This window comes from Amia ocellicauda, chromosome 6 (genome assembly GCF_036373705.1).
Source record: "Amia ocellicauda isolate fAmiCal2 chromosome 6, fAmiCal2.hap1, whole genome shotgun sequence".
In the NCBI taxonomy this organism is placed as follows: Eukaryota; Metazoa; Chordata; class Actinopteri; order Amiiformes; family Amiidae; genus Amia; species Amia ocellicauda.
The window spans coordinates 7,370,145-7,390,145 of NC_089855.1; the positions used below are offsets into that span (position 1 = coordinate 7,370,145).

The following is a 20,001-nucleotide window of genomic DNA, read 5'->3' on the forward strand; positions in this document are numbered from 1 at the left end:
TCTCGGGGGGGTGTGAAGGCCTCCCAGCCTTGCTGAACCGCACTGACCTCCTTCACTTTCTACTGTTTGAGTGTCGCTGCCACAAAGACCACAAACCACAGACGGCAAAGAGATCCACAGACACATTGCTTCAGCATATCTCTATCAACATCCGAAAAGCACAGCGTACATTAAATGACAATTTGTAAATGAAACAAATAAGAGATTTTAGAACTTCCAGGTATGTTTTAGAACTTCCTTCTAGTCACTAAAAATCTGGATGGGAAGGAACCCATAAGTGGTTTTAGAAAACTATTTGTATTGTACATTGTTTCAAATGTAAAAAACATTTCAGTAGGTTCAACAAACACGATTATTAAACATTTTTCAATTCTGTACGAATTACATTTATTTAAAATGTATTAAAGTATCCCTCAGGGAGAAGAGAGACAAACAGATTTAGTGGGGTGTAGTGTAGTGGACGCACACATGGAGAGCATGAAAAGTGGATATTACTTTATATACTTAAAGGAGATCAAATATAAAAAGCTCATTTGTGAGATGCGTCCAGTAACACTAACCTCAGAAAACATTAATTTTGTTTTTTTCTCTTGTTTTCCAAAGCTTCGTGCTCATGTTACTCCATGTACAGTTTGGCAGCATGGAAATGAATCTATAAGTATCATTTCTCACAGCTGTGCTCGAGTATTCACCAAACACTCATTTTTAAAAAGTGAGGTCAGATTCCTCCCTCTGTCGAGGTCACAATCCTTCTTTTTTGTAATTCTTCGAGCAAGAAATCAGCCCTGATATGTTAAATTAAGATGAGGTCATTGTGTGGTGTGGCATATATACGAATCACACCACTTTCTTAATTAGAAACATCACTCCACACCTCGTGAAAATGGTTACCGAGTCATTACACAGCACAACAAAACAACAAGAATAACAAGCACAGCGATGACAGCATCAGCAAAACATGTCACACTGGAGGTCTCACCTGGTTTTCTGTGCCTGACGTACAGAGATAGGGTGACATCGATTGAACGTCAACGTGGGACTGTTTAGCTCGTTTGGGCCTCTCAGAAAGACAGGACAGCACAAATGTGAATATCTGAGCCTTGCCTGAAGCGATAGATGTGTTGGGAAAGCTCAACTGTGCTTCCAAATTAACAGAGAGTGAAATATCATCTACCTACTTAGAAGACAAAAAGTGAGAGGAACTTATTGGATCGGTTTGTTGCGCTGATCTGTTGTGTTTGGTATTGTTGGTTCGGGATGTGTGCAACGGCAGTTTCAAGGTGCCCTCGGAATCTAGGCATTGTTTGGAATCTGTCTCTGATCACTTTATCAAGCCAGCCACACATTTTCACACGGCGTCCTCCTCAGCTCCTTTGAAACTGTATACCCTTTACTTAGCATTCCAGTTTAATGGGCCCCCGTTGTGCAGGGCGGGGGTGCGGGACTTGCGCCCATTTCAGGAGTAAATCGACAGCTGTAGCCTTTGTCAAAGGTTAACTCCGCGATAACCTGAAAGGAAGCGGGGGGCGCTGACCTACCTTGTTCTTGGTATTTGGAATGAGCTAAAGCTTGTCAGGAAATTATTAGCTTCGTAAATGAGGTGAGTGTCCATTAGGCTGAGGGGACCCTGTAATGAAGCAACAGCTGTGATTATCTTCAGGATTTTTTTCAAGCTGTCACTAGAACCGGTAGGTGTAAAGCGTGTGTGGACTTTAGCAGACTAGAAGACCACCCTATGAACTAATCAACTTCCAAACAAACAACAATGTCCACCTCACTGGACCTGTGCAGCACGGACACAGGAGAAAAGACCAAGACCATCTCTGAAGGAACAGGATGTTTGGAAGATGCTGACTGACCAATAGAGGGGTTCAAAATGTTCAGATACTTCAATAGACACTTTGATACAGGGTTTACTGGTCTTACTGTGCTTGTTTGAGCGCTTACACTCAGAACTAAGGGCAGGGGAAATCCGTGTCTGCCCCAGCAATAGGCCAGTCTCTTCTAATAAATAAGCTTTTCTTTTTTTAAATTACTTTCAAGTAAGATTTAGGAGGCAACAGTGAAGGGGTGGTGTGGCCGAGTAAGATCCCCATGGTGCAAAGAACTACACAACTACCCTTGATCTTGATTCATCAACATGTGAGTGGTTCTAGTAACGCCACTGATGCGTAGCTGGGGATGGGTGAAAACCATAATGGGGTAAGCATTGGGGCAGGCCTGGGTTATACTGGTATATGTGTTCCGGTGCCCAGGGCCAGCTGTGCCAGAGAGAGAGAGCTGCCTCCCTGTTTGTCAGCTGCCCATGAACGGACGACGGGCCCAGCTGGGGTTGTCCAGGGCATAAATCCAGAGCGGCCACCCCTTCGGCACGGTGAAAAGAGCAGAGCCTAGTTGTGCTCTCTTCAGTGCTTAAGCATTCGTCAAGTTTGGGTGACAAAGAATACAAAGAATAAAAAAGATAATGATAATAATAGACCGCTTTGTGTTTGTGTTATTTCATTTTGATGCATTACCTACATTTAAAAAAATAGTGCATTTTAATTTGAAAAAAAACACACAATTTGAAAATACATCTGTTTAAAACTGCTTTTCATTTTTAAATGTGTTTTTTGACCTCCAAAATCAATTGAACCACTGCACCACTCATCTGTATATTCATATATCGATTAATCAATTAACTACCAATTAAACTCACCAAAAATGCACACAGAAACAAAATCAACTATAAAAGTTGGTCAAGTTAGTACAGTGAAGGGAAAGACCTGTGCTTTATGCATTTCTCAGTGCCTGTGGCCCCTCCTCTCTTGGACAGATCGCATCCCCATCCTGAACTCCAGTCTCGGGTTGCCTGCGCTGCTCGCAGTGGCTCAGAGGAGACGGGTCCCCCAATGCTTCAGTCTGGACTCCGTCCTGAGCACAACCTGCACAAGACGCGCTATTCCCCGCCTTTCACTGGAGTCTCCACCGCCTGCTTTAAATATACTGCCCGACCTCATACCACTGCTCTCCATTCAGTACAACCCATCTCTGGATCTGGCAGATACAAAGCGCATCCACACCCCTGCAGACAGCCGGTGATCTGGGCTGAGATTATGCCTGGACTTGACAACTGGATGGTATTGAATGAAAGTTTTGTCCGTTCGCTGCGCTTGTCATAAGGACTGGATTGAAAATCGTATTTCGGGAATAAGGGGACAAAAGATGTTCAAACTTTCAAATATTGTCTTTCTTCATCAGCTACCTGATAATAAGGTAGGCTTTCGGTTCCTTTTTCATCCTGTGTTGCATGCTTTTTATTAATAACAGTATATATTTTACCGATGATATATTATTATTATTATTATTATTATTATTATTATTATTATTATTATTATTATAATAATAATAATAATAATAATAATAATAATAATAATAATAAAACGTGCAAAACAGTGTTGTTTAACTGAAAGTGCATCTGTATATTTTAACAATTGTTTAAAACTTCCCAAAGTTTTAATTATAATTATAATAATTAAAATAATAATAATAATACATTTGTAATATGAAATTGGTCTTTTATCACACTATGACTGTATGATATAATGATACAGTGTAACAATAACAGATACGTGTTGAAGCTTTTTGTGTGCAATCCCAAGTTGAATTGTATTTTCACTAGAAAAATAAAAGATCACTCATATCTGGGACATCCTGCCTATAATAACCAGACATGCATGTGTTTATGTATTTGTTTGTTTGTTATTTCATTCATTGCATATTAAGATTGGGTCAGGATTGCATTATATTTCCACTATTGGCTTAACATGACCGAGCTGATATTTTAAATGTTGTCATACTTTAACACACTTCCATTTATAACGCATGTAAAATGGCTTGTAATTATAGCGGCTGCCACACAGAAATACACAATTCATTAGTATCCCTAAAGCAATGGGTTTCAGGTATTAATTTATTAATTCATAGCAGGAACATTAATGACCAGGTGGGGAGTAAAGTGTATATACATATTAAAATAGTAGAATGTGAAGCAATACAGTATATATAAATACTTTTTTGCGTCATACCCTATTCTTATAATGTATACTAATGTTTTGAAACGGTGAATTGTGTCATGCATCAGTTACAAGGAGCTTTCTGAAGTATGACTTACATTTTCAGTCCAGATTTATACTGATTGATTGGTTGATTGATTGTTGCACAGATGTTTCCCTTGACAAATCTCCTCCTAAACAGCAGAGGTTAATGAGGATATCTTTTGCAGCTGCCAGCTGATCAATATCCATTTACTCTGTCTGGGAGCATTTAACCATCAAGTCCTGAACTGAATCAGCTGGGATGTGTGCATGAAGTGATTCAGCACTTGGGCTTAGTTTAACGGTTCATATAGCTTTAAGAAAGGTTTTGCTGTGATTAGTCAAGAAAGTATGCTAAAACCATATGAGTGTCTAAACTGGTGCCTTTCCAGTAAATGCAATTTCCTAGTGTTTGGACAGCAACAATGAGGTAAATCAGTTTTTTAACCAGCTCTGCTTTAATCTCCCCAAAGGTACTGTAAGTGGGGAAATAATTAACAGAAATCCTGCTCAAATCTCATTACTTACTTACATTCCCTTTGCACCAAATATATGTAGTCTACAGATGTTGCAAAGATAATGCATCCCTCCAGGGGGACTCGGCTTTCCAGATCTCTGTCCTTGTTTTCACCTGCCTTGAGTTTGGTATTTCTTACTGATGCGCAGCTGGATTTTCTCCTTCCCCTAGCATGGCTATGCCAAAGCCAGAATAATGGTTTCTTCACATCTCAGGCCAAGGCACAGCAGTTTGTGTGTCTTTGTTACCCTGCCCTGATTGTGCTGATGTGCGGTCTTTGTATCGCGCAGGAGTTTTAAAAAGTATAAACAGCAACAAAACACAAGACACACCAACAAAACCAACTAACCACAAGATTCACTTTGATTTACCTATTTAGTACTTATTTTATGGATTAACATCACATCAAATATATATACTTACATGCATCAGAAATTAAAATGATCCCCACCAATATTGAGCCACGTATGTCGTTGTGTGCGTTTGCTTATAAACGTTATAAAAGAGAAAGATCTGAATTAAAAGATTAGTTTTGAAATCCAGCATTAATTTTGCAAAATGTCGACTACTGTCCCACGATCCCAGTTTCCTTGATATCCCTGAGTTTTCTGTGAGGGTGCCCAGGACACTCCATTAGTATAATGCTCATAATGGGAAGCTTCAGTTAAATTTAAAAGGTTCTAATAACTAAGTGTTTATAACTTCAAATAATTGTCAAACAGCTTAAGGCTTAGTAAAAGATGACTATTGGTTAGTCTAAGATAAGTTAATATGTTTGAGCTTGTTATATATATACACACATATGGGGGGGGGGGGCCTTATAGCTTTATTCTGTTCCCAGTGACACAATCTTCGAATTTCTTGGCTCAAATCTTTTAGCTAGTTTTGCACATTTTCAGAACATATTGGAAAAATTAACCCTCATATGAGATATTCGATTTTGATGTGAGTAATTTAAAGCCAACACTTTATCGTGATTGTGTTTTGTGTGCCTGGCTGTGTAGACGTGGTGAGCAGACCTCCTGGCAGCAGTGAAGTTCTCTCTCTCCTACGTTGACAATGGCCCGTCTTGGCGCTCTGTCCTTGGTGCTGATCGTGGCCATAGCGCTGCCACACGGGGGTCTCTCCTGCCCCCATCCCTGCGCCTGCTACCTGCCCACCGAAGTCCACTGCACTTTCAGATCCCTCATCTCCATCCCCGCCAGGATGCCGAAGCACGTGGAACGAATCAATTTAGGGTCTGTACTTGCATTTCTAAACAATTGTCCTGGGCCTGGATGCTTTGCTTACACTGCAGACTAAACATATTAAGAGGATAATTCAGACCTGAACATATTTGTGTAGAAACATTGGAGTAATGTGTGCAGCCATGTAAAATATGGTCTTGTATTGGGAACAACTCCAACTGCTTCCAAAACAAAATGTGTTTTCTGTCAGAGCCATTTGAAGAGTTTCAGTTTCTCACATACGGTTCTCTTTTACTTGTTGTTTTAGAGTGTAGGAAATGAGAATATTAGAGCATAATACCTCCTTTAAAAAAGGGGATTATAGCCTATAAATTAAGTAATCCAATGAATGCATTTAACTGCTTATATTACACAGATAAATAATAGATCTCCTTAATGTCCTGTTTTGCCTGTGTATAGTTTCATTTCACTCAATCAAGTTCTCAACGATGGGTATCACTGTTGTCTTGTGGCAGGTTTAACACTATTAACAAAATCACAGAAAGCTCTTTTGCTGGACTGAGAAAACTGGAGCTCCTGATGATGCATGGGAATGACATCCACGGCATCCCCAACGGGGCCTTTAGAGACCTCATGTCACTGCAGGTAGGACTCGTGTATGAATGGTGCTTTTATATACTCCACTAGATAGTTTTCACAGCTGCAAAAGTACTGCAATAATATTTAAAACGATGCTGTGATATTACTTTACCTTCTCTGGGTCAGATTCAGCAAATAATTATAATCACATATTACTTTTTAATAACATGTTCTTCATAACCTGACATTCTATAGAATGGACATTAACAGTCAATGTATATGTCTCATTGATACGCAGTTAGAAATCTGAAGAGTTACCAATCATATGAAGGTCATGCTGCTGAGTAATGAAGTGAAATGTTCCACTTCCTGGGTCAGTCATATTTTGTCCTTTCCTTTAATATATAATAAGGTGCAAGTCACACTTTGGTCCAGAGAGATTGGTTGATCTGTTTCCTCTAACCTTGTGAGTGATTAGTGTCTCTTCTCTTTATCGTAGGTGCTGAAAATGAGCTACAACAAGTTGAAGGTTATCAGCGGACATACCTTTCAAGGCCTCTCGAGTCTGATAAGACTGCATCTCGATCACAACAAGATCGAGTACATTCAACCCGACGCTTTCCACGGGTTGACCTCGCTGCGCCTGGTCCATCTGGAGGGGAACGTCCTGCAGCAGCTGCACCCCGATACCTTCGCAACGTTCTCCGTCTTGCAGCATTTTAAAATCTCCACGGTCAAGCACCTCTACCTGTCTGAAAACAGCCTGACTACTTTACCGAGCAAGATGTTCAAAACAATGCCGCAGCTGGAGAACGTCTACCTGCACGGGAACCCGTGGACTTGCGACTGTGGGATGAAGTGGTTCTTGGAGTGGAATACGAATTCTGAAGGTAAGAGCAGATTTGGAAAACCGTCAACAGTAATCACATTGTGCTGTCTTTGGAATGTACGTGTGTGTTTTTGTTTTACATTTTCATTAGTTTAACCTTCAGTGCATTGTCTTTTACTAATTTGTTCCATAACTCTTTAAAAGACAATCAGATTATTGGATACATTTTTGAAACCACCGCTAGCGATCTGCATTTCAACTGTCATCATCCCTTCATTGTTTTATTTGGAAATGGCTACAGTATTTTTTTCGTGCCGTGACATTGATTCCCATTCTGAATAGATAATTTCCTTGAACATAGGCATCCCTTGAACTGTCTCACGCAACAGATTTCAGACCACAATTCAATTGGCATTCAATTGTGTAGGATAGGCCTTTTCCAAGCATGTGTTCTTCAATTTGGGTGCTACAATTGACCATAGTATGTACAGCAGCACATTGTGGAGAACAGTTAACTATATGACAAGTGTAAATAAACTGTATTGTGTTGTGTTCCTGTAAGCGTCATGTGTTTCATCCTTGCAGGTGTCTTAAAATGTAAAAGGGACAAAGCATATGAGGGAGGCCAGCTGTGTCCAAAGTGCTCCACCCCAAAACAGCTGAATAACAAGGACATCCTCTTGCTGGATGATCTCTCGTGTCGCAGCCCCGTGATCAGTTTACCACGTAGGGAAAACGATGACACAAAGCGGGAGGACAGTGAGAGTGAAGTGCTTCCTCGGGAGCAATTCCAAGAGCCCTTCGGAGAAATGGCACTGAATTTGACAGATGAACACGGAAACAAAGTCAATCTGCAGTGTCACATCAGTGAGCCAGGAGACTCTACCAAGATACATTGGGATCATATTAATTCACAACAGATCTCTGTGAACATGACGCTGACACTCGACGTTGAATGCCCAATTGACCGCTTAAATTACGAGAGATTATGGAAGCTAATTGCATATTACAGTGAAGTGCCCGTTCATCTCGAGAGGGAGCTGATGCTGAGCAAAGAACCCAAGTTAAGTTTCCGGTACAGGCAGGACATTCAAAAAGATGCATATTATTATACAGGTGTGAAAGCAAACATTTTATCAGAGCCATCCTGGTTAATGCAGTCATTTGTCAACATACAGCTGAACAGGCGACAGTCCTCTGCCAAGAATGTGAGGCTAATTCTCACCACTCGTGTTTCCCAAACGCTGGAAACGGAAGTTTCAAGGAGGCAAAAAAATAAGTGGGTCATGATAGAATCGAAAAACGACACCAGAACTGCGGTCAGTGCCATTGTAGGTAATTTGTGTCAACTGGACTGTACCATTTTGAGTTCTGGCGATCCTTCGATACAGTGGATGTTACCAGACGGGACTAAAGTGGAAGCACCTCATTTCAGCACAGACAACAGGCTTTCGGTTTCTAGCAATGGAAAGCTTACCATCAGATCAGTAGACCATTCTGACTCTGGCATCTACTACTGCATTGCACAGGTCAAGGCGGACCTGGATGTGTTGGCTTTCCGCCTATCTGTGGAAGAACATCCAGGCCCATCGTTAGGAGACGGAGGGGGTTCGGTGACTAAGTTTGTTGGTGAACCTATCTCTCTGCCCTGTGTTGCTTCAGGCATTCCAAATGCTCAACTCAGCTGGATTCTTCCCAGTAACAACATTTTACATTTTAAATCAAACTCATCCAGGGCTTATGTCTTTGGGAATGGTACTCTATTCATACCCCAGACCCAGATGACAGATACCGGATACTACAAATGTGTGGCTCTAAACCAACATGGTGTAGATTCGGTGGCAACTAAGGTAACTCTGACGAGAAAGAAAATGACACAATCATTTAGAAAGTTTCCCATGAGGCCCCAACCTGCCGCAGGTGGTCCCACCAAAATTAAAGTCTTCGTGAAAGATGACGAGGAGTCTTCTGGAGACGACAGTCTTCCAAAGCCCTCGGAAAGAGGATTGTCCAGCGGCATGGACTCACAATCTGTAAGGAGAGGTCCAAAAATGAACACACGTGGACCCCAACTCCGAAATTCAAGAAGAAGGTTAAAGGTGAAGAATGGATTAGGACGGCCAAAACAACCACAGGTAGAAGGCCAACGCACCTTTGAGACACAAAGGAAAATAAACGTGTCAAAAAAAACAATTGACCCACAACAATGGGCTGACATTTTGGCCAAGGTTCGTGAAAGAACCGTTTTGAGAACAACGCTGCCACCCACCGTATACAATAGCGCACCAGTAACTACACCATCTGAGAATGTTGTGAAGTTACAATCTTCAGATGTTACAGAGGGATCTTCTATAGATGACTCAAACCTCCAAGAGGAAGGCCTTTTTCCACTCACCACACCACAAAATCACATTAAACATGATGAGAATGACCTGGTTACAGAACCCACTCATACAGAAGATCAAACTAATACCTTTTACCAAATCTCTGCCCCTAAAACTAACATTGACTCATATGTTGTGACTTCCCGTACTCATATTTTACAGTCAACATCTGGGCCACAGAATACAAACTATGTTATTACAAATTCTAAAGAAAATGAACATGAGGCAAATACTTTAAGGACTAGTACACTGTATGAAATTGATGTACAAGGAAGCAGTGCTGTGGAAATAAATTCTCCTTACACCATGTCAGATGTCCCAATCAGATCCTCGAGAATAGAAAAGCCCAAAAGCAATGATCATACCAGTACCCCAACAAGCCCAAGTGAAGAGGTGATTGATTACATATTAAAATTAACACCATCTGTGCCCGCTGATACAAATAGTGTAGACTCTGAACAAATCACAGACAATGTAAATGTTGATGACCTTTCCAAACTTACAAAATACACAGTTGAGGCAGCTGAACAAGATCAAATTAATGAACAAACTCAGGACAGCTCAGATCATCCACTATTAACAGCCAACATTCCACTTTCCACTACTGTAAGGACAACAGTGGCCAGTACAAGTGCTAGAACTCATCCACCCTCTACACATTCTAGACACCCATTATATTCCAGGAGGCGATTTGGTGGTAGAAGGAGACCCAATAGACTAAGACCAAGACCAAATTATACTGGTTTGTTTCCACGTATTCCCTCGGCAAATCCACAGCTTACAGTAGCATCTCCAACCAAAAGAGTGCCTTCGCTAGTGATCAACTTTCCAACACCATCTCCCAAATCACAGACACCAACAGTGGCGGAGACTACATTGTTAAATAACAACAAAGGGGGACCCACTATCGCAGCTCCACCTACAGTTAATTACTCTTCTAAAGACACATTGAATCAGATGGAAAATAGCGTTCCCGGGCAACGTGAGAACTCTAATTCAATGTCTATCAAACCCACTGTTGATCCCATAAATCAGGCTGCTCTTAAGAGGACCACCCCAGCCTCATACACTTTTATTAATACCGTATTACTAGCTACTGTGGTTCCAAAAAGTGCAACTTCATCTCCTTTCGAAGAGGGACATGAACAAATAAATGAACCCAAAGTTCCTACTGAAGCATTTCCTACATCACTGCCAGGCCATGAAACTGCTTCATTGGCAACCCGTCAAAGGGAGTTTACAAGCCTCGGTCTTCCAACAGTAAAGATGTCTGGTGTTAGCCTCGATGAAAATGCTGCTGGAGTCATCAGTACTACACAAGGCTCTGGCAGGGTCTCACCTGCTTCTCACGTACAGTCGGGATTACAACCAGAAACTGGTTTCAACAAATTGGGCAATAAAAATCAACCCACGTCTTCAAGAGAAACGTCAGCCAAGGACAAAGGTGTAGAGAAACCGTTACCAATAAAGCCTCCACCCACCCCTTTGCCGAGCAGAACAACACAAAGCCAACACAAAGTCAAAATAGTACAAGATGCTCAAATCCCAAAGGTGAATGCAAAGCCAAACACGTATGTGGTGACAGACAAAAAGAAGGAAACATCATTGAATCATCAAATACCAGCGAGGAAACCTCATATATCAGGTAGTTTCAATCACAGATCTGTTTTGATTAAAAACACAGCTGTCACAAGAAGACCTCCTGCTGTGTTCACCAGGGCCTGGGAGCAACAACTTTATATTTCCAGCAAACCAGAACCAGCAGAAACTGCAGAAAAAGCTCCATTGCCAAGGAAAAATGAAGTGTCTCACACCATTACCACAGCGGTAGCAACAACAATACCACCAACAACAACAAAACCAACAACAAAACCAACAACCACAAAACCAACAACCACAACAAAACCAACAACCACAACAACAAAACCAACAAAACCAACAACACCAACAACGACGACAACAACGACAACAACAAAACCAACAACAATGACAACAACAACAAAACCAACAATGACAACAACAAAACCAACAACACCAACAACGATGACAACAACGACAACAACAAAACCACCAACAACAATTACATCAACAAAACCAACAACAACGACAACAAAACCAACAACAACAACGACAACAACAAAACCAACAATGAGAACAACAAAACCAACAACAACAATGACAAGAACAAAACCAACAACAATGACAACAACAACAAAACCGACAACAACAAAACCAACAACAACAACGGCAACAACGACAAAACCAATAACAACGACAACAACAACAAAACCAACCACTATAACAACAACAAAACCACCGACAACAACAACAAAACCAACAACGACGACAACGACAACAGCAACAGCTCCAAGGTATAAGCCAAACGTACCTTTCCTAAATAACCATTTCAACAGGATACAGACTGGACCTGCACACGGTTCTAGAAACTTTGGTTCAAATTACATTCCTGAAAGACCAGGACAAGGTGGACGAACGCCCACTATAAACCAGAGGTACCCATATTACCACAACAGCAGGAATCCTGTAATCCTGCACAGGCCAGGTCTCTTCCAGACACCTATGAGGACCAAACCACCCATCACGCCTGGAAGACCTCCCAGTGAATCAACGTCAGGTTCAGTCACCACTGCAAAACCCACTGCGCCTAAATCTACATCCGTAAACATAACCACAGCTGGGACAACACCAAGAAAGACAACCACCAGTCCTATGACGACCAGCTTAACAGCACTATCTACATCTCCGTTGACAGTCACAACTCAGATCCATCAGAATGAGGTTAATAAACAGAGACTCCCGTATTCTCCTTTCATCCCAAGAGTTCCAAGTAACACTCAGAATGTGTCCAGTGTTCCTCAGAGGCCCCCCAACGTACAGATCCACCGAGCGAGACCTAAAATCACTACAACTAATCTCCATTCAGTATCTGTGCAAGCTGAAATGGACGCTGTACTGCCCTGTGATTCAATAGGGGAACCTAAACCTTTCTTGACTTGGACCAAAGTTTCCACTGGTACGTAACATATTTTTTTTATTTTGTTTCATAAGCAAAAAAGCCCCAAATTGTCTGATATGATTTTGCATAGTTTCCTCATTGATAACTTTGGAGGACCTAGACCTAAATTGACTCTAAGTCATGCATGCCATTGAATTTAGTAGATGTCTGAAGGTTTCGGGCTAGTGACAGAACACTGCTGCTATGTAACGCCTGGCACCTGCGGGATTGAAGTGTTACCATCCTGTAACTGAAACTCAATCTCTTCCATTTTTCACTTGCAGTGTGAAGGGAAGTGATCAATATGACAAGCACACGTCTTTGAGAATACATGTGTGCCTCTGCTGTTTTTGCAGGCCACTAAATTACAGTTGCAGTTGCAAATTGTACTTCAGATTGGGGAAATTATTGCCTTAAACGTATAATTTAAAAAAAGTGATGCTTTCAAATTGTCTTACAAAAGCTTCTAATTAATATATCAATGGCACTCAAGATTTTAAGAGGAGTTCACACACACGATAAATAAATAATTAAAACCAGATTTGAAAATCCTTTACACCTGGTTCCTGTTTTTCTAAGTATGCAATTTTCTAACTCTTCCAATTTTATTCAAAACCTCCTCCAGGCTTTTGTTAACTATGCACCCCATTGTTTGTAGGCAGTAAAGCACTAAGTATAAGTGCCGTCGTTCAAATTGAATCAAAGTATCAGCTGATGCTGTGGTGTAACATGTACAATTGCAGTGAAATGTGGTAAAAAGTGTATTGATGTGCCACTGCCAAGCACGGTTAGAAGGGATTTTTCAGATCCCCTAATGTGTTCCAATGTGTCACTCTTCACAGGAGCTGTGATGGCCCTGAATACGAGGCTCCAGAGGTTCGAGGTCCAGAAGAACGGGACTTTTGTTATCCGCAACGCCCAGCTTCAGGACCGGGGTCAGTACCTTTGCACCGCCCAAAACCAGTACGGCGTGGATAAAATGATGGTTACGCTGATTGTGCTTGCTCAGCAGCCGAGGATGATGCAACCCCGATACCAGGATATTACAGTTTACCTCGGAGACAGTGCCAACCTAGAGTGCAAGGCCCAGGGACTGCCAAACCCCCACATTTCATGGATGCTTCCAGACCATACGATGTTGCGTGCCGCCACCAGCACAGAGGGGCGGGTGATGTTATTGGGCAACGGGACTCTGAGAATTAAATTCACAAACTACCCAGACAGAGGGATTTATAAATGTATTGCTAGCAATGCGGCAGGCGCGGACACCTTGTCTGTGAGGCTGCACATCGCCGCCCTGCCCCCCATGATCCAGCAGCCGCGGAATGAGAACTTCACCATCGCCGAGGGACAGGCAGTGTACGTCCACTGCACGGCCAAGGCGGCCCCCCAGCCGAGCATCCGCTGGCTTATCTTCGATGGCACGCAGATCCGGCCCTCACAGTTCGTGAATGGGAAACTGTTCGTGTTTCCCAATGGCACACTTTACATCCGCAACTTGTCACCAAGGGACAGCGGGAACTACGAGTGCATGGCCAGCAACACCGTGGGGGCGTCCCGGAGGAGCATCAGCTTGACCGTGAAGAAGAACGCCTCCACGGCCAAAATCACTTTGTCTTCTCCTCAGACAACGGATGTCTCCTATGGGGGTCAGTTGCGCCTGGACTGCTCGGCTTCTGGAGACCCAGGGCCAAGAATAATATGGAGAGTCCCATCCAAGAAGCTGGTGGATGCACAGTATAGGTAAACACTGCGCTCCTGATTTTATTTTATTTTAATAAGAAAAAAACCTTAAGAAATCTCGTCACCTACCATACACATCTTATGTTCACTATTTAAGTAAATTTTGAAAGTGTGCTTCATTACTCTGACCATCATATCTTCAAAGGACGATGTTGATAACAGTTTAAAATGTTGAAAATTGTTTAGAAAAGTATTAAATGTAATTTCAGATCAGTCACAAGAAGGAGATCAAAACACAAAAACACATACGCAACCATTCTAGCTAGCAAATAGTTAATTTATCAAAACCAGCAGTCGGCATTTCGTAAAGTAAATAAAACATAAATATATATATATGTTGTTCATTTTCCCTACATGAAGTCATCCACGCTGTGCTTGTTATTCTTTTGGAGGTGTCAAACTCTGAAGGTGCTCATATTGTCAGGGCCAAACCCACACTGGTTTTTATTGTATGGTGTCAACTTCAAAGTGACTCCTTACAAACCCAGACAGGAACTAAATTAAAAGCACCTGCCTCTACCTTTATTCCAGAAAGAATAGTCTTCAAATACAATGTGGTAGTAATTGAATGCAGTCCAGCAACATCTCTGGATCTCATTTCACCACAATAATGATAATATACATGTTACACCGTGTCACAAAAAGTCAGCAACTTGATAGTCCTAAAAACATCTTGATACTGCCAGGGATGAGCCTGTGGAAATACTTTATTATTCATTGGGGTGAAGAGAGCACTATGGGATTACAGATGCATATAAATCTGTCTGTCTTTATTATATTGAGAGATGTCATTCTTGATGTTTGAAAACTATCAGAATTCTAAAAACAAAGACAAAATTGATCAAATAATATCACCAATTATCAGTATTAGTATTTTTATTTTATAGCAATTATTGCATACATTTTAAAAGCTTAAGCAGCTATTAAAACACATACATTACAAATAATTGACTGCAAAAGCTCAGTAAATGATTATTGTTTTTATGACGAGATAGTTTGTTTTCAGTAATTAACGCTTCCTGATAAATTGGAAAGAAAATAATTTTAATTCCACAATGTATCATAGTAGTATGGCTTGCGCTCTATAACTGGCAGGAGGATAAATAATAAATACTGATCACAGAGATCGTGATGCATACGTTTGGGAGATTAAAACACATAGGCAGGAACTCCGTACTCCACACTCACACGCTTTTGCAGACATGCCTGTGTCTATCAGTTGTGATTTATCTATCACAATGATGATCTCTCTGTGACAGGTTATGTCTGTACTTTTTTGTTTTTGTTTGCTGTGGTTCAACAGAGCACATACAGAATACCATGTGTCAAAATATCGGTTTCCCTCAGGCAAATACTGACAACAGACGAAATAAATACATCTGCCCAACTCCCGGCAGAAGAGAAATCTAACTAAAGAAACAGGAAAATGTCAAACTAGTATTCGGATTCTAATTTGAATCAATCCATACTTTAATAACATCATTAGTCATATATTCAGATTATGTTTTAGAAGAAAGCATTGTTGAATTCATGGTCGTGCTCCTTTTTTAGAGCAAGCTAGAGCTTCATGGGGGAGCTGTTAGTTTTCAGAGCTGGGACTAAAATGCAAGACAAAGAAAGTAGTAGAAAAAGCACAGAAACAATATGAGAAGAGGAAACCGTGCAAATTCAATAATCTGAGTTGTTTTTTCTCTCTTGTGTTTGATTCATTTTCAGCTTCGATCCCAGAATAATAGTCTACGGCAACGGCACCTTGGTCGTGCAGGCAGTCACGGAGAAGGATGAGGGAGACTACCTGTGTGTGGCCAGAAATAAGATGGGAGACGATTACGTGCTTCTAAAAGTAAGCGTGATGATGAAGCCGGCCAGGATCGAATACAAGCAGCAGGAGAACCACAAGGTGATGTACGGCGGAGACCTCAAAGTGGACTGCATAGCCTCGGGCCTCCCCAATCCCGAAATCAAATGGGCTTTGCCTGACGGTACGATGGTGAATAGCATCCTGCAGTCTGACGATAGCGGCGTCCGCACCAGGAGGTACGTGGTGTTCGACAACGGCACGCTTTTCTTCAATGAGGTCGGGATGAGAGAGGAAGGGGACTACACCTGCTATGCAGAGAACCAAATCGGGAAGGACGAAATGAAAGTGCGTGTGAAGGTGGTGGCGCATGTCCCCATCATCAAAAACAAGACGTTCTCCGCTGTGAAAGTGCCGTATGGGGATTCGGTGGTGCTGAGCTGTAACGCGAAGGGGGAACCGACGCCTACCATCACCTGGCTCTCTCCCACCAACCGTATCATCCCAGCCTCCTCGGATAAGTATCAGATACACAAGGACGGGACGCTGCTCATACAGAAAGTCCAAAGGTTCGACAATGGCAACTACACCTGCACGGCCTTGAACAGCGCGGGGCAGGACAGGAAGATGACCAGAGTGGAAGTCTTGGTCTCTCTGCCCACCATCAATGGCATGAGAAGTGTGGTCAACACCATCAAGGAGACGGCCGTCAAGGAACAGCGGAAACTCTTGGACTGCCGGGCTGAAGGGATGCCACTGCCACGAGTCATGTGGGTTCTGCCGGAGAACGTTGTCCTTCCAGCTCCCTACTACGGGAGTAGAATAACAGTCCACCGCAACGGCACGCTTGACATCCGGTCGCTGAGGAAAACGGACTCGGTGCTGCTGATCTGTATCGCACGCAATGAAGGTGGCGAAGCCAGGATGAATGTGCAACTTGATGTCACAGAGAGCATGGAGAAACCTGAGCTGAAGAGCCCCAAAGCTGAGATGGTGGCCCTAACTCCTGGTTCCACAATAAGTTTAAACTGTTCTGCCGAAGGCCGACCGACTCCTGAAATCATCTGGATCCTGCCAAACGGTTCCCATCTTTTTAGTGGCAGCTATTATTTGAGATTCTACCACAGGCAGAATGGTACGCTCCACATCAGCAACGCCTCGGTCTCTGACGTGGGCTCTTATCGCTGCCTGGCCAAGAACCCCGCTGGGCAAGCCGAGAGGACCGTCTCCCTCGTCCTCGGGAAAAAGCCTGACATCAACAACAAGTACAACTCTTTGGTGAGCATCATTAATGGGGAAAATTTACAGCTGCACTGCTTGTCAGGAGGAAACCCACAGCTGTTTTGGATGCTTCCCAGTGGGACAGTTCTCACTCGGCCGCAGAAAATGGGACGCTATGCGGTGTGGCAAAACGGCACACTCACGGTCCAACAGGCCTCTGTGTACGACCGAGGAATGTACTCCTGCAAGACCGTGAATGAATATGGAACCTCGGTGCTGACTGTACCGGTGATAGTCATAGCATACCCCCCCCGGATCACCAACGGTCCACCACCCGTGACGTACGCTCGACCTGGAGTCGCAATCCAGCTGAACTGCAATGCCATTGGCATTCCCAAGGCGGAGATACTGTGGGAAATGCCTGACAAAACACACTTAACTGCCTCCACTAATGCACGGCTGTTTGGGAACAAGTATCTCCATCCACAAGGCTCTTTGATCATCCAGAACCCGTCCAACAGAGACACTGGGTTTTACAAATGCACTGCAAAGAATGTGATAGGAAGCGATTCAAAAGCCACCTACGTTCATGTGTTTTGATTTATGAATGAATTTCTAATGTACGCCCGAGGAACTGCCCAGCTAAGTGCAGAGAATACTGTCAATTAAAAGTTGTTACAGACTGAATAATTGTTATGAAAAGGGATGAAATAGAAAAGGAAACAATATTCTGATATCACAAACTAGTGTAAATATAAAATCCATTAGACACACAAAGAAAACTAATTATCCATGACCGATATTGTATCATAGCATATCTGACGACAAGCAGAACTAAATAACATAAATGGTATAAGCACATTACCCATTTATTACTTTAGCGGAGTCCAAAAAAGTTTTTTTTGTAGGGAAAAGATAAAGAGCGCCCAAAAATGAGTACACTGCGGATTCTATCATAGCTTTACGTGTTTGACTAACCCTAGTTTTACTGTTTCTCGCTTCTTTCCTGTATTCTGACAATGGCAAGTTATGTCAAAAGTAATGATAATTACAGACATATTTTTGTTTTACATTGGAACTTGAAAATTATATTGAAGTGGTGCTGCAAAGAACGTGTGACGGTAACGGACTGCAAGAGAACAAACGACAATCAGGGATTTCAATTCTGCCTTCCATCCCATACCACTCAGCATTTCAGATTGCCTTATGAGATCATCTTCATTCTAGAAAAGATAACTTAAAAATGCCACAGTGAATTTACGTTTTAGTTTTGTCTGACTTAAATAAGCAACGTATTGTGCCATCCCTAACCATGTTGAAGAATGAAGCAAATAAGCACGCCGGTTATATCAATCAATCAATTGTTCAAATACCAAAGAAGATGCCCCCAAGATACACATGTGTTTGCTTTAAGAGTTTAGTTTATATTATAGGGGGATTAAAAGTACCCTTCAGTTTGTATAGAGTGAAGTATAGCTGGCACTGGCATGGAGGAATGTAGTGATCAGAATAAAGAGGGCTTATTGTTATGTACTGTACCACAATCTTTTATTTTATTTCTTTATGTAGTTTTGTGTTGTATTGTATTCCCAATCTAGAGAACATATGTAGCTTCAGGTGTGACTAAATGATAAGGGTATTGCAGGCTGTTTGTTCTGTTGTCCTTGAGGCAGTTTTATCATTGACTCAAATGAGACATAAAAGGTGCTAAATATGTAACGGTGGCTATTCCAGCTACACAAACTTTAATATCAAATACTAACAGAATACAAACAAAAAATAAAAGCAAAGAATAACACACTTAATTGTTTCAAATATGAATATAAAAACAAACCTAATGGTTTCAAGGCTAATATTGTTTTTCTGTCTCTCTCCAGTTGGTACACATGTATTTTGTGTGCAACACTTTTGTTATCTAAAGATATCCCACACAGTGTCCTGTTTTTCCTGTTTTAAATTATTCGTCTTCAAAAGACTTTGATGTATAGCTATGTTTATAAGGTTAAAAAGAAGTTGATTCAATATAATGTACATCTTGTAACAAAGAAAAAAAGAGCCAGCTCTGGGGTTTCTGAGCTTTTACTATATTTTGAATAGGTAAGATTTTTTAAATAAAGACAAAAATTATTTAAGATGAGTGTTGTCGTCTGTCTTTTCACTTGATTGTCTGGTGTTTGTCTTCCAACACAATTCACGTTCTCCTTCAAGGCTTTACAGAGACACTCGGCCAGCAATTATCAACCCAGAGGAAATGACTGAACTCACACTGAGCAGCAGTGAGAGGGATTTAGAGTTCAGATTAGAGCCGTACAGGGTAAGTATTGAATAAATGTGTTCATAGACTGCAGATTACATTGATTCTGGTGTGAGCCGTGGCTTTCTTGTAAAATAACTCCAGCAGTAAATCCCTTGTTTTGTTACATTGTGTAGAAGGTCTTTTAAATGCAGAGATAGAACTGGGACGTGTTAACTTTGAGACAGAAGAATTGACTGCGTGACATAATGACTGGTTTAACAGAAACAGGAAACCTGTGAATCGAATGGATTAACTATGGAAGCAATCACCAAGTGTGTATGACTAAATGCAATTCAAATTCAGTCAAAAACAATTTGCCAAGTGTATTTGAAGAAACAAAAGATGATTGGAAAAG

General features: G+C 41.7%; 1 protein-coding gene across 1 annotated transcript; it reads left to right on the plus strand.

Moving 5' to 3' along the window:
• The first annotated feature begins 2,814 nt into the window (after window positions 1–2,814).
• LOC136750844 (matrix-remodeling-associated protein 5-like) lies at window positions 2,815–19,482 on the plus strand. Its single transcript, XM_066705961.1, has 7 exons — window positions 2,815–3,255; window positions 5,598–5,831; window positions 6,296–6,425; window positions 6,859–7,249; window positions 7,774–12,606; window positions 13,431–14,331; window positions 16,048–19,482. Exons 2-7 carry the CDS (start codon window positions 5,653–5,655, stop codon window positions 17,948–17,950), a joined length of 8,337 nt encoding a protein of 2,778 aa, XP_066562058.1. The 5' UTR covers window positions 2,815–3,255; window positions 5,598–5,652; the 3' UTR covers window positions 17,951–19,482.
• The last annotated feature ends 519 nt before the right edge of the window (window positions 19,483–20,001 follow it).

Excerpts from the sequence above, each read along its gene's own strand:
- LOC136750844 (XM_066705961.1), top strand. The coding sequence starts at position 5,653 with ATGGCCCGTCTTGGCGCTCTGTCCTTGGTGCTGATCGTGGCCATAGCG. Across the intron at positions 6,426-6,858 it reads GAGACCTCATGTCACTGCAG|GTGCTGAAAATGAGCTACAA; the intron begins GTAGGACTCGTG and ends TCTTTATCGTAG. Across the intron at positions 14,332-16,047 it reads CTGGTGGATGCACAGTATAG|CTTCGATCCCAGAATAATAG; the intron begins GTAAACACTGCG and ends ATTCATTTTCAG.